This window comes from Pseudorca crassidens, chromosome 20, assembly GCF_039906515.1.
Source record: "Pseudorca crassidens isolate mPseCra1 chromosome 20, mPseCra1.hap1, whole genome shotgun sequence".
Taxonomy (NCBI): domain Eukaryota; kingdom Metazoa; phylum Chordata; class Mammalia; order Artiodactyla; family Delphinidae; genus Pseudorca; species Pseudorca crassidens.
This window is the reverse complement of record NC_090315.1, coordinates 13,055,010-13,069,053: the sequence shown is the minus strand read 5'-3', so window position 1 is coordinate 13,069,053 and position 14,044 is coordinate 13,055,010. Positions and strand designations below refer to the sequence as shown.

General features: G+C 56.0%; 1 protein-coding gene across 2 annotated transcripts in view; it reads right to left on the bottom strand.

Moving 5' to 3' along the window:
• MEGF8 (multiple EGF like domains 8) overlaps positions 1–14,044 on the bottom strand; it is a 46,911-nt gene that overhangs the window by 25,245 nt on the left and 7,622 nt on the right. Inside the window, exons 5-22 of one of the 2 annotated variants that reach the window (XM_067719756.1) lie at positions 13,947–14,035; positions 12,934–13,349; positions 12,348–12,493; positions 12,097–12,219; positions 9,838–9,992; positions 9,383–9,502; positions 8,896–9,040; positions 8,650–8,813; positions 5,084–5,284; positions 4,489–4,689; positions 3,806–4,042; positions 2,833–2,951; positions 2,612–2,743; positions 2,410–2,523; positions 1,658–1,906; positions 950–1,149; positions 419–629; positions 72–321 (exon numbers count right to left, since the gene is read on the bottom strand). In XM_067719756.1, coding sequence (XP_067575857.1) covers positions 72–321; positions 419–629; positions 950–1,149; positions 1,658–1,906; positions 2,410–2,523; positions 2,612–2,743; positions 2,833–2,951; positions 3,806–4,042; positions 4,489–4,689; positions 5,084–5,284; positions 8,650–8,813; positions 8,896–9,040; positions 9,383–9,502; positions 9,838–9,992; positions 12,097–12,219; positions 12,348–12,493; positions 12,934–13,349; positions 13,947–14,035 — 3,272 coding nt within the window. The remainder of the gene's footprint in view (positions 1–71; positions 322–418; positions 630–949; positions 1,150–1,657; positions 1,907–2,409; positions 2,524–2,611; positions 2,744–2,832; positions 2,952–3,805; positions 4,043–4,488; positions 4,690–5,083; positions 5,285–8,649; positions 8,814–8,895; positions 9,041–9,382; positions 9,503–9,837; positions 9,993–12,096; positions 12,220–12,347; positions 12,494–12,933; positions 13,350–13,946; positions 14,036–14,044) is intronic. The other variant, XM_067719757.1, reaches the window with a different exon arrangement.

Below are 14,044 nucleotides of genomic sequence, written 5' to 3'. Positions count from 1 at the left end.
CCAGGGTTCGTCTGAAGATTCAGACTGGGTGGGGGAGACGTGGGCCTGTAATCAGTGCCCTTGGTGCTCACCGTGCAGGGGGTGCTGCTGTCGGGGGAGAAGGTGAGGGTAAGTGGGGGACAGAGGGTCCCAGGGGCACAGGGCTGTAGCACCTCGGTGGCTGAGACAACCCACACACAATAGGACAGGCCTGGCCCAGCTTTCGCTGCCCCACCACCTGGAGGCAGTAGCCCCCCAACCCGGCGTGAGCCCAGTGCCACGGAGGACACGTTGGTGAGGAGGGCACGACCCCCACACTCCCGGAAGCAGGAGCCACCAGCCCTGGGGAGATGGAGGAGAGCCAGTGTCAGACCAGTCCTGCCCTATCCCACCATGTCCCTAACCCCACCCTGCCCCGCCTGGGTGGCCCCTGGCTCACCGGGGGTCCCCATAGTAGCCAGGAGAGCAGAGCTGACAGTGGGCGCCCTCAGTGTGGTCCTGGCAGAAGCAGAGCCCGCTGAGGTTGTCGCAGTGGCCTCGGCGTGGGTCCCCATGCCCGTTGCACTGGCAGGGCCGGCAGCCGCCTGAGCCTGTGGCGTTACCAAAGCTGCCCGGCCGGCACCGTTCGCAGTGTTCCCCCCACGTCCAGTCTGTGGAGGCCCCAGCAGCCAGGATGCAGAGTCAGCGGCAAGAGCGAGAAGGAGCCCGACCCTCCCCAACCCCACCTGGCTCAAAGGAGGGTAACTGGAACCCCGACTGGGGAGCAACTGCAAATCCCAAGAGGGAGTACTGAGGCCCGCCAGAGGGGTGGGTGGCACTGAAACCTGTCTGGGGTGAGGAGCAGGCAATGGGACAGAGGGACTCAGAGCTGGGGAGGGGACGCAGAACCCCACACAGACAAAAGAAAACAGAAGCCCCGAGGAGGCTCCCTTGAGGCAGCCCCGAGGAGCTCAGGATGAGGGCTGCTCACCCTGGCACTCATCGCAGAAGCCAGGCCCCCGCTTGTGGCAGTGGCTGTGGAAGTTGCAGCCACAGTCCCGGGAACAGCGGGGGGCGGGGGGTCCTGGGGCAGGCGTGGGAGGGGGCAGGTCCGATGTCCAGCCCAGGTCACACACGCAGGTGAAGTCTGGGGGGCCACTGCACACGCCATGGCCACAGTCCTCCAGGCACCTGAGGGGGCGTGGCAGGGGTGGGGGAAGGACTGGGTAGGCCTGGAGCCCCCAAGGCATCCCCCCTCATCCCACTCCACCCCATTATCTCCATGGCAACACCATCATAAGCTACTGCCTGTTCCACAGATCCTGGACTCCATGGGTGGCCGTGTCTCCAAGGCAACCCCATCACATGTAGTAACTCCTGTCTCTATAGTAACCAAATATCACCACTGGTGATCTGTTCCCTGTGAAAACCCCTTTCAACTTGATCCTCCTCCATTTCTACGGCAACGCTGAAGCCTGTGGCCTGCAGTCCACGGGCGACCTGTCTCCACAGTTAACTAGTGTTACGTTGAGGACCCTATCACTCTAATGAGGGCCTGCTCTGCAAGGTAAAAACCCAAGGCTCACTGGAGAGGCTGGCACCATGGGAGGCAGCCCAGCACTGTGATCACTTCCTCCCAACATCTCCGCATGCACCAGCCCTGGGGCGACATCTCCATGGAAACCCATGCCCTACTCACGTGCGGTTGCAGTATGTGATGCCATCACCCTGGTAGCCCCTCTGGCAGTGACACTCATAGCTGAGGGGTGTGTTCAGGCAGGTCGCCCGCAGGTGGCACCGCGCCAGGCCCAAGCGACACTCATCCACATCCGGACAGCGGGCATATGCCCAGCGGGCAGGGAGGGCCACAGACAGCCCCAGGCCCTCCCCGACCCACAGGGAGCAGTTACCCCCACCCAGAGGCCCGGAGAAGTCCCCCTGGAGGCAACTGGGGAGGGAGGCGAGGTTGAAGAAGGTGGTTGGGTCGGGGTGGGGGGGCGCGGGGGGATGATAAAGAAACAAGAGACAGAGACAGGAAAACAGTAACAGGGAGAGGGGAGATCAATCAGAGACAGAGAAAGAAATATGAATACGGAGAAAGACAGAAAGAGGGATGGAAGAGAGGCAGAGAAAAACCCAGAGAAGCCAGACAAAAAAGGATTTTAAAAGACAGGAGAGAGAGAGGGATACAGTGAAAGGGAGACAGAAGAGAAACAGAAACAGACAAGAAGAAAGAAAACAGAAGGAAAGATGAGAGAAAACAAGTCACAGAGACAGGGGAAGAGTTGGCAGGGAGAAAAGAGCGCGAAACAGAGAGAAGGAGAAGGGGGGGAGAAAAACAGAGATGATGGTAAGAAAAAGGCAAAGGGGCAGAGAAACAGAGGCCGTTAGAATTAGGGTGGGCGGAGAGCCTCCACCCGGCCCCGCCCCCAGGCCCCCGCCCCGCCTCACCGTCCCAGCGTGGGGTTGTCCTCATTGCCACACCAGCCACACTCGTGGCTCTGCAGACACTCGTGGCAGGTCAGGAAGCGGTCACAGCTCCGGCACCGCGGCTCTGAGTGCACGCTGCAGGGTGATGGGTGTGGGGCTGTCAGAGCCACCCCTACCCTGGTCTCTGCCCTCCCCTCCTGGAACCCTGCCACCCGGACCGCACCTGTCGTCCCAGCCTCGGCAGCCCCCGTGCGGGTACCGGGCCAGGTAGGCGGCGAACATGAAGCAGGTGTGGGTGGACTGGCACCAGGCACACTGGCTTGAGTTGGCCAGGCAGTCGTCACAGGTCAGGCGCCTGGGGGCAGGGAGCAGGGACAGGGTCACCCCACAGCCTGGCCCCCACACACCCTCACACACCCTCTCCCTGGGCCCAGCTGGGCTCACTGGCTGCAGAGTGGGGGACACTCCTGCAGGCTCTTCAGGGCACCCCGACCCCGGCCCCGCCGGCTGCACGCTGCGTCCCCCTTGCGGCTGGTGCTCTGATGCCACTCGCAGAAGGGGTCCTGGGAGGTTGGAGGAATAAGAGCCCAGCTTAGCCTTCTCCCTGGGGCTCCCAGCGCCAGTCTCCCAGCACCAGTTCAACAGGCAGCTGCCTCCCTTGCCTGCCAGGGCCCACAGACCCCTGTTCCAAGCCCAGCTCCTTCCTACAGCCACTGACATCCATGGGTTCTGCCTGACCAGCACCCACTCCCTTTTTGGGCAGTAGCACCACTGTATGTGGTCCAGGTGGCGCTGATTCAATCCCTGGGGTCCAGAGGTGGGCAGCGGGACACTCTCCTTCCTCCCAGCCTCACTGATCGGTCCAGGAGCTGGCACAAGCCCCAATTAGAGCAAATGAAAGGCACTTCTGAGACTTCTGTTGAACTGACGGGTGAGTGAGGTGGGGACAGAAAGGTGCTCTCCTTCCCCTTGGGGCTCCAGTGGCTGGGTGGGGGGATAAAAGTCTGGAGCCCCTGAGGCTCCCTTGCCACTCCCAAGGAATGAACCTCCAGGGAAAACGAGAACGTGGAATGGAGGGAGGTGAACAGCTGACTACACGGTTTGAACCTCTGGGGCGAGCAGGCCGAAAGACCTACTCCTGGACTCTGCTGTCTAAAGGGATAAATGCTCCTCTGGTGCAGAGGTGCTGAGCTGGGTTTTCTCATCCCTGCAGCATGCAGAGTCACGCCTGCCAGGAGCTGACTCTCCAGCCCCTCTCCACTGCTCACAAACGACAAGGGCCCCGACTGTCTACCCCAACGCCGCCCACAGGGCCCCTCGGCTACCCGTGCCAGCTCTGGGGGGCCCACCCCCTCGCTCAGTCGCCTGCTTTGGCTGACTCCGTGCCGAGCCCTCCCCGCTGTGGCCTGGTGGGCACCTGGGTGCAGGCGTGGCAGTCTCGATGCTCCTCACAGAGTGGGCAGAGGGCAGGCACCAGCACCAGCAGGGAGCCGCCGGCCCCGCGGTCCCCGCAGTGGGCCCCACTCTGGCGCAGGTGGCAGGTCGCGCTGGCCAGGCACCAGCCGCAGCCCTGGTCTGCCAAGCAGCCCAGGCAGGAGGGGTAGGAGGCGCAGGCCGACGAGCGGTAGGGCTCCAGGAAGAAGAAGGAGATCTCCTGGGGGCGGGGGTCACATGAGGGTCGGGGCTCCACGCTCCACGTCAAGGTTTGGGATAGGGATTAGAGTTTGGAGCTAAAGACTTAAGCGTCTGGAGACAAGTTTGAGAACTCAGGCCCGCAGAAAGTCAGGATTTAGGACATCAGCAGACAAAAGGGGATCAGGGTTTGAGAAAATCCAGAGATGAGAGGTCAAAGTATGGAGGGCAGAGGTCAGGGTCAGCAAGATCAGGGCAGGAGGAGTCAGAGACGCGGGCAGGGGTCAGAATACGAGATCAGGTCAGACTCTGGGGGTCAGATGTTGGGGTCCAGGGGGGGTTCAAGGTGAGGCCCAGAGTTCAAGAGTCAAGGAGTAAGAAGTCAGGGTCAAGGGAATTAGTTTGTGGCCCAGGGCATCTGAGGCCAGGGGCTGGGGCAGGGTCAGAGCTGGGGACCTGGGTACTCACGCTGCCACCTGGCACGCCAGTCCGGTCCCACAGCAGGGTGAGCTCGCTGTGTCCAGGGCCCGCTGAGCCGTTGAGCTGGCCCCGGATCTCTACCGCGTACTTGTGGCCCCGGCCAGGCAGTGGGAAGAGGCGAGCGGACCCTGGACGTTGCAGGCGCCTCGTCTCCTTCTCCTGCTGAGCCACCCAGCGCCCTACCTCCTCCTGAAGTAGGGGTGAGGGCAAGACAGGGGCCTCAGAACTTTCCACCCACACTGACCCCTGAAACCCCCAAGAGCCCCAAACCCACCTAGCGCCCACCGCTCCTCTTCCCAGAAGGGCCTCAGAGTTTCTTAGACCCCCAAAACCTCCAAGCACCCCTAAACCTCCCAGCAACCCACATCCTCCTCAGGGGAGTCTGACTTGGTAACTCAGACCTTCCCCTTTCTTCAAAATCCGCCCCCCACCCAGTTCTGTTCACAACTGAAAACCCCAGGGCCCTCCCATCACTAAGGATAGATCCCACGCCTCTGATTTCTCCCCATTCCTCCTCCCCACCACACATCCAAGCCCCCATATTTACCATAAACAGCCCCCTGCATGTCCCAGGCACCCTCACCATGTTTTCTGCGTCAGGGCCACGGGCCATCCGGGCCAGTACGTGCAGGCGCTGGGCCCGGGCCCACACGGCCACGTCCTCAGCCCCTGGCCCTCCAGGCCCTCCTGGCAGCAGTGGGTGGATGAAGCCACGGTAGACCACGGACACGTCGGTCTCTGAGCTAGGTGTCAGGGTGATGGTCGTACTGCGGACAATCAAGACCTGTGCCAGCCAAGGAGGGAGGCGTGCATGAGGACCTCTCTGCATCGCCCCATGGTCCTCACACCTCTCCAGCCACATCAGAGCTAGAAAAGACCAGGCAACCCAATCTCCTTCCCTAGTTTACTAAATGGGAGACTGAGGCCAGAAGCAGGGGGGATCGCTCGCCCACGGTTACTCTGGGAGAAGAGTTGGACTCCGACTCAGACAGCAGACAACAGGGTCCCAGCCCCTGCTCATCTCCACCTCTCATTAAACTCCAAGACCCTGGACCTTTCAGCATCTTCTTCCTCAACACCCCATCTTTCCACCTAAGCCCTTAAGAGTCCAGATCCCTTAACTAGGGGGCTTGGAGACCTTCCAGGTTAGTAAACACATTCATGTTCCAGGAGGGTGTCACACCCCAACTCCACAGGGACAGAAGCTCAGGCCCCTTCTGGACCTCATCCTATGTACCATGTTCTTTGTTATATAATGAACCAGTATATATGTTAAAAAAAAAAAAAAAGAGCCCAGATCCAAATCCAACGTTTGAAGCGACGCACATACTTCGTGATTTACTGCTAGCATGTGTTCTTGTAATTGTAAAAGAGTGGAGCAACCCAAGGGTTCATCATGGGAGACTGTTTAAATAAACTGTAACACTACGGCATCAGAATGTAAATGGAACACTATGAAGCTGTTAAAAAAAAAAAAAAAAAAAAGAGGGTGTTTCCTAAGTTCTGTTATGGGAAGCTTGCCGGGATACGTTAAGAAAAAAAAAGGAGAATGAGAAAACACCACCACCAAAAAGACAAAAAGAAAAAAGAAAAAAAGGGAAGTGGTAGTACAGTGTAGATAATATATTACTTTTGGTGCAAGAAAGAAAAATAATTAAATGTCACATTTACTTGTATTTGAATAGGTAAACAGCGGAAGGATATGTAAGAAATCTAAATAGACCTTCTGGGGAGAGTTAGGATGGTCTTGAGTTAGGGGGATGCTGAGGCCAGCTTCCCACACTGAGGGGTGAGGACTGGGTAGATGGAAGAGACTTTTCACTCAACAACTTTTTACACTGTTGTGCGGTTTTTTTTGTGTTGTTGTTTTTGTTTTTAACTATATAGGATTCATTTATTCTATTTTATTTTATTTTTTTTAGCCACACTGCACGGCACGTGGGATCTTAGCTCCCCGACCAGGGGTCGAACCCTTGTCCCCTGAATTGGAAGCTCAGAGTCTTAACCACTGGATGCCAGGGAAGTCCCCATTGTTATGGTTTTTGAACCATGTAACTATAATACCTATTTTTTAAATTAATAAGGAACCACTGTGGAAAAACACTTTGATGATTCCTCAATAAGTTAACCATAGGATTACCCCAGCAATTCCACTCATACTGAAAATAGGTTTTCATTGCAATATTTGCAAATATCAATTCATTATGTTGTACACTTAAAACTAATATAAGGTTGTTTGTCAATTATACCTCAATTAAAAAAAAAAAAAAAAAACAGGGACTTCCCTGGTGGTCCAGTGGTTACGAATCCGTCTTGCAATGCAGGGGACACCAGTTCAATCCCTGGCTGGGGAACTAAGATCCCACATGCCTCAGGGCAACTAATCCCATGCGCCACAACTAGAGAGCCCTCATGCCACGTGCCGTGGGCTATAGAGCCCATGTGCTATGAAGCCTGTACACCACAACTAGAGAGAAGCCCGCACACCGCAACGAAGAGCCCCCGCGCCACTACGAAAGATTCCACGTGCCACAACTAAGACCCGACAGAGCCAATAAATAAATAAATAAATAAGTAAATAAATAAAATATTTTTTAAAAAAGGAAAAACTTGCCAACAGGTGTAAACAACCCAAATGTTATCAGCTGATGAATGGACATGGCATGGCCATACAATGGAATGTCATTCAGCCATAAAAAGGAACAAAGTTCTCGGACTTCCCTGGTGGTCCAGTAGCTAAGGCTCTGTGCTCCCAATGGAGGGAGCCCGGGTTCGACTCCTGGTCAGGGAACTAGATCCCACAGGTTGCAACTAAGAGTTTGCATGCTGCAACTAAAGATCCCTCATGCTGCAACTAAAGATCCCATGTGCCACAACTAAGACCTGACACAGCTAAATAAATAAATAAATAAAATTTTTTTAAAAAAATGAACAAAGTTCTGACACATGCCACAACACAGATGAGCCTTGAAAATATTATGCTGAGTGAATGGAGTCACACACAAAAGGCCACATATTATATGATTCCATTTATATGACCTATCCAGTGTTAACAAATCCAGATACAGAAAAGGAAAAAGGTTAGTGGTTGCCAGGGGCCAAGGGTAGAGGGGAATGGAGAGTGATTACTTAATGGATATGGGGTCTCCTTTTGGGGTTATAAAAATGTTCTGGGGGGGCACATCCCCAGTGGTCTGGTGAGTAAGACTCCATGGTCCCAGTGCAGGGGGCCCGGGTTCAATCCCTGGTCGGGGAACTAGATCCCACATGAACGCTGCAACTAAGAGTTCACATTCCGCAACTAAAAACAAAAAAACAGGGCTTCCCTGGTGGTGCAGTGGTTAAGAATCCGCCTGCCAATGCAGGGGACATGGGTTCAAGCCCTGGTTCGGGAAGGTCCCACATGCCACAGAGCAAATAAGCCCGTGCGCCACAACTACTGAGCCTGTGCTCTAGAGCCCGTGAGCCACAACTACTGAGCCTGCATGCCACAACTACTGAAGCCTGCGCGCCTAGAGCCCGTGCTCCGCAACAACAGAAGCCGCCGCAGTGAGAAGCCTGAGCACCACAACAAAGAGTAGCCCTGCTCGCCGCAACTAGAGAAAGCCCACGTGCAGCAACAAAGACCCAACGCAGCCAAAAAACTTTTTAAAAATAAAAATAAAATAAATAAATGTAAAACAAACAAACAAAAAACATGCCTCAACGAAGATCCTGTGGGTCGCAATTAAGACCCGGAGCAGCTTAAGAAAAAAAAAAAAAAAGTTCTGGGGACTTCCCTGGTGGCCCAGTGGTTAGGGCTCCGCGCTTCCACCACAGGGGCGCGGGTTCCATCCCTGGTTGGGGAACTAGGATCCTGAATGCTGCACGGTGCAGCCAAAAAAAAAAAAAAATGTTCTTGAACTAGAGAGTGGTGATAGTTGCACAGTATTGTGAAGGTGATAAATGAATGTCACTAATGGTAAGTTTTATGTTATGGGCATTTCACCACAGTTAAAACTTTTCTTAGGCCAATAAGGAAAATCAGACCCTTGCATGTAAAGACTTAAGGGGTAAACGCAAGAGTGATAAACATCCATTTGAAAAATGAAAACTCTAAGACCAAGCCCTTCAGCACTCCACACTGGGCCCCATCCCCTGGCTCCCCACCTTGTCAGGCTGGGAGGCATTGGGCGGCTGTTGGAAGGTGAGCAGGTGCAGGCCAGGCAGGAAGCTCTGGGTGACACAGGCCTCCAGGGAGGTAACGAAGACAGGTACGGGCCCCCACCAGCCCACGGTGCCTGAGATCTGCTCCCCTCGGCAGCGGGCCTGCTCTGTGAGGACAGGAGGGTCGGGAGATGGGGGTTGGTGTGGGGTGCTATGCTGCCCCCTCCCAAAATGCCACTGGACACTCACCAGGCCGAGGGAGGCAGCTCTCGTTGTGTACGCACCAGCCCAGGGCGCCGGGCCCCCGGGGAGGAGCGGCGGTGCTGCTGAACGCCAGACAGGCCTGGCAGTCACCCAGGAGGCGGCCCAGGCCCAGGCAGCTGGCAGCCGGACACTGCAGAGAGGGGAAAGACAGGTGTCACTATCCACTGGGGCTTAAGGGACCTGGGAAAAGCTGTGGATTCAGGAGGCTTGGGGTGGAAAGGTCAGGGGACTGGAGAAGGGAATTGAAAGCTGGGTTGGAATGAGAAAGATCAAGAGGACAGGGGTGGGGGATCCAGGGACAGAGACATAAGTTCAAAAGGACCGGGAAGAGGGTCAAAGGTTCAAGGGTCAGTAGTCAGGAATGCCGATCTTAGGTGTGAAAACGAGTCTCCCAAGCGCAGGTCTGGGCAGAAGAAGACACGGAGGACCAGGTCTCCGTGCTAAGGGGCAGAGTACTAGGACAGTCACTCACGGCCCCCGAGGGAGTCCCAGGAGGTGGGGCAGCTTGGCAGGCTCCCTGACACCAACTGCATTCAGGGTCTCGGGAACATACGCTGTGGTCCGTGTACATGGAGCAATAGTCCAGGTGGTACTGTAGAGAGATGGGCAGGGAGGAGGGGGCGCCTCACACCTGGGGCCTGCTCCCACGTCCTCGCTCACTTTGATGAGCCCAGGGAACCCCAACTGCTCAGAACCTTGAGGACCCCTGTCCACTTCTCCCCCAGCCCCAGGGACCACTGCCCCTCTGCCCTCAGCTCCAGGGACCACCATTCCTCCTCCCTTGGACCTGGGGACTGACCTCCCTCCTCTCACGGCCCTAGGGACCTCCCCTCCTTCTCCCAGGGACGCCCCCCAACTTCCTCCCTTAACCATGGGAAACATGCTACCTCCTCCCAGCCACCCTCTCCCTATCACCCCAGTGCTCACGTCTGGAGCAGGCGCCTGGAACACAAAGGGAGGCACCTTGTAGGCCATCAAGTCCCCACGGGGCCGGCCACTGTACCCCCCTGCCACCAACAGGACGCTGCCACCAAGCACAGCCGCCACATGTGAGTACCGACCACTGGGAGGTGCTGCTCGGCCTAGGAGAATACAGACGCCCCGAGGACATGTGACCCCCCATCCCCCCTTCGTGGCTCCCACCTTGAGGACCACCCCTGACTCTCCTACGCCTCAACCCCACTTGCCCAAGGAAACCCTCCCCGCCTGCCTGGCCCTGCTCTAGTCCTAGCTCTCTCACTTCCTGGAGCTCCCACACTGCTGCCCAAGTCACCTTCCAGACAGAGCATGACCTTTGGGGTCAAATCCTGGATCTACCATTTCCTTGCTTTCAAATAACGGATCAACTACTGACTAGCTGTGTGGCCTTGGGCAGGAGACCTGACTTCTCTGAATCTTGGTTTCCTCCTCCGTGCATGGAACCTTGCCCTCGGGGAGCGGTGAGGCAGGCCGCCCGGCTGTCACCTGTTGTTGTCTGTCTGACACCAGCCTCCCTGCTGGTGACAGCCTCTGACTGTCCTCTGGAAAACCACCCCTCCCACCCCCAGTCCACAAGGCTCAAGTCGAGCTGTCCCTGCCTCTAGCAGCAGCAGGGCTTGAGCCCAGGCCTATCAGAGTCAGTGGCTAGTTCAGGGAGGGGACCCAATTGCTACAATTCTTGGGAAAAAGGTACTGTCTTCCCTCTGGGCATTTTAAAGGGGTAGGATATAATCCCAGAGCTGCTGGTGACCATCTACAAAAGGCAAACCTGCTACAGACTGAAGGAAATCCAGCTGAGAACTGGGGAGAGAAATGGCTCATGCCATTATGTGAGCACCTGGATCCAGGCCAGCCTGCAGCCAGTTTTCACTCAAGTGAGTCAAGAAATTCTTCCTTTTGCTTAAGCTGGTCGGGTGGGGTTTCTGTCACTTACAACCAAGAGTCCTGACTGACGGGTAAGCGGTCAGTGATTGGTGACTCCCTCACACTTTTACTGACCCGTATGCTCTGGAAGTGTATGGGACTTGGCCCAGGGCATCAAAATCTACAAAGAAGGAGGAGGCCTCCAGAAACCTCACACTCTGGCCTACCCAGTGAAGGGGTCTGAAGGAGGGACAGGAGCAGCAGTGGAGCCCTGGATTGGAGGCCTCCAATGCTAGGCTGAGGCTTTATTCCTTTTTTTTTTTTTAATATTTATTTATTTATTTATTTGGTTGTGCTGGGTCTCAGCTGCAGCAGGCTCCTTAGTTGCGGCTCACCGGTTCCTTAGTTGCAGCTCGCCGGCTCCTTAGCTGTGGCATGCAAACTCCTAGTTGCAGCATGCATGTGGGACCTAGTTCTCTGACCAGGGATCGAACCCGGGCCCCCTGCATTGGGAGCGTGGAGTCTTAACCACTGGGCCACCAGGGAAGCCCCATTCCTGATGGTCAAACAGGATTCCTTGGGGACCCTTCCTCTTGCCCACCCCTTAAATGTTACTGTTCCTTCTTTTATGTTTGTCCTTTGTCCTCACTCTTCTGTTCAGAAGGGTGGGGAGAACAGACAGGCCTCTGGGAAGTCCACAGTCCCATGAAAGGATATGCCCAGTTTGTGCACACAAGTGTCTTTCTGAGGAGAGGGCCTGTGACTTTCTTCCCATTCACAAAGCAGTCTCTGATCTAATGAGCTTGAAAGGCTTCTCCACACTCCCTCCAGGTGAGCCCTCTGGCCTTGCGCTATTGGGACAATGTGTTGGGCCCTTCACTGGACTGTCTTCTTTCTTCACTTCATTTTACTCAATTTATTCTCACAACAGCCCAGTGGTTTAAGTGTTATTACATTTTACAGAGGGGAAGTTGAGGTGCAGAGAGATTAAATGATGGTTTTTGTACAAAAGGTTGTTTAGGAATGGCCATCCTGGTTCTGCCACTTGCCCACTGTGTGACCTTGAAAAAGTTGCTTCTTTGTAGGCAGTCCCCTGGGACAGCTGATAATTGGCAAAACCTGGATTGGAACCTAGATCTGATGCTTCTGAAAATGTCTCCCATTTCCATAGCAACAATGCCCTGGTCCTATCTCTAGTGCAGGTGTGCCTCCTGAGGCCAGCTCTGATAGGATATTGGGCTCACCCCAACAAGGACCGGGGTGGCTCCTTCCCAAAGCCCAGGATCACTGTGGGAGCAAGCGTGACGCTCAGGAGCCCCTCATGGAAACAGAGGGGCCACTCACCCTCAGGAGTTCCTGGAGGGGCAAGCTCGGCCCCCGACACCCACTGATGGCAGCCAAGGTGGTAGAAGAAGATGCCATCTTCATAGCACTTTTCCTCCTGGTAATGGGTGTGCACGTTGCCCCCTGGGAAAGGAGCAAAGGGGCACAGCTGGCAAGCCTGGGGGAGGTGAGGACACCCCTGCAGGGAGCCTCAGCTCAGCCTTGGGCCCCTGGCAGGCAGGCAGGTAGGTGGGATCGGGGCGCCTCCTCACCGTAGACCACCATGTAGTTGCCCAGGACACTGGCCGTGTGAAAGGCCCGCTCCCGTGGGCCCTGAAGCCCATCCCGGCCCTTCAGGCTGGTCCACACGCGCCGATCCACGTGGAAGAGCTCGGTGGAGTTCACCCGCACAGAGAACCTGTAGGGGAGGGGAAGAGGAGGAGCTTGAGGCAGGAAGGGCCTCTCTCCCTCCTCTGGGCCCACAGTTGAGACTGGCTTTACTGGATTTATATCCCCTCAGAACTAGAAGCTCCTTGTGGGCAGGACCCAGGTTTGATTGATCTCTGGGTTCCCTGCATAATCTAGCCAGGGCTAGACACCAAGCAGGGGTTGGTTAAATGACTGCATGAGTGGGAGTGCGTAGGGAAGCAAGTGACCAAGAGATTGAATGACAGACTAGAGAATGCGTGAGTCGGGGAGTAAATGAGTGAATAAACAAATGAGTGAATGAATGACAGACGCGGTGACTGAATGACTGCAGGGGTCTATCAGTGGGCAAAGACCGTTAAAGCATAAAGGCCCAGGGTGTTAGGCCAGGCCTGGCCCTGCAAGGCATGGGGTGTGGGGCAGGTGACTCACCGGGCAGTGGAGGGCCGGTGTCCACCGTGAACCAGCAGGGCACGCGACGGGGCATGGAACACCATGGAATGGCCAGTGGCGGCAGGGGGCCGCCCACCTGCCGGAATCACCTGCTCCCAATAGCCCCCACTGGTGCTGTCGAGGCGGAAACGGAAGAGGCCAGAGGAGAAGAGGTCGTGCTGGGTGCGGCCACCAGACACATAGAGCCAGATGCTGTCCACTAGGGCTGCTGCGTGACCTGCCAGGCCTGGCGGCCCTGAGGAACTGGAAGCAGCTGGTGCCAGAAGCTCCCAGTGGCCACCACCCAGCGGGCTAAAGGCCCAAACGTCACTGGTGAGGGAGCCGTCAGCCAACTCACCACCCATCAGCACGAGGGAGCCGGCCCAAGCCACAGCCACGTGGGAGTGACGGGCAGCCTGTGAGGAAGAGACCAGGAGACGGAGATGGAGAGGGAAACAGATGGTGACACAGAGAAAGAGAAAGGCAGAGAGAGATGCAGAGACAGGGCAAGATGGAGAGACAGAGATACAGAGAAAGAGAAAGTGAGAGAGGGACAGAGATAAAGACAGAGACATGCAAACAGAGAAAAGAAGAGAGACGGACCCAGAAAGACAGACACATGCAAATAAAAAGAGAGGTGTGACAGAGAAACACAATAAGAGAAGGCGGAGTCAGGGAGAAATGACAGAGACCAGTAGAGAGTAAGAGGTATAACCCAGAGAGAAGGAGACACAGAGACCGAGAGAGACCAGACGACCAAGAGTCAGAAACAAAAACCGAAAGATGGACCAAGAGAGACAGGAGACACACAGAAAGGTAAGATGCAGAAAGGCAGATAAACGAAGAAGAAAGAAAATCAAAGACAGAACAGCAGAAGCGGGAGGTGTAGGTGGTCATGTATCACACTGCGGGAGTTAGGGGTGTGCAGGGTGATGGGGTCGCTCTGGGGTGCCCTGGCTGGGTCTGACAGAGTGGACAGGCACCTCCAGGCAGGACAGAGGTGGGGTCCATACCGGGGCAGGACTCAGGTCCCAGCGCTCCCAGGTGTTGGCAGAGAAGTTGTACAGGACGAGGTCACCCAGGGCCCTGTTGAGGTCCTGGCCTGTGGAGA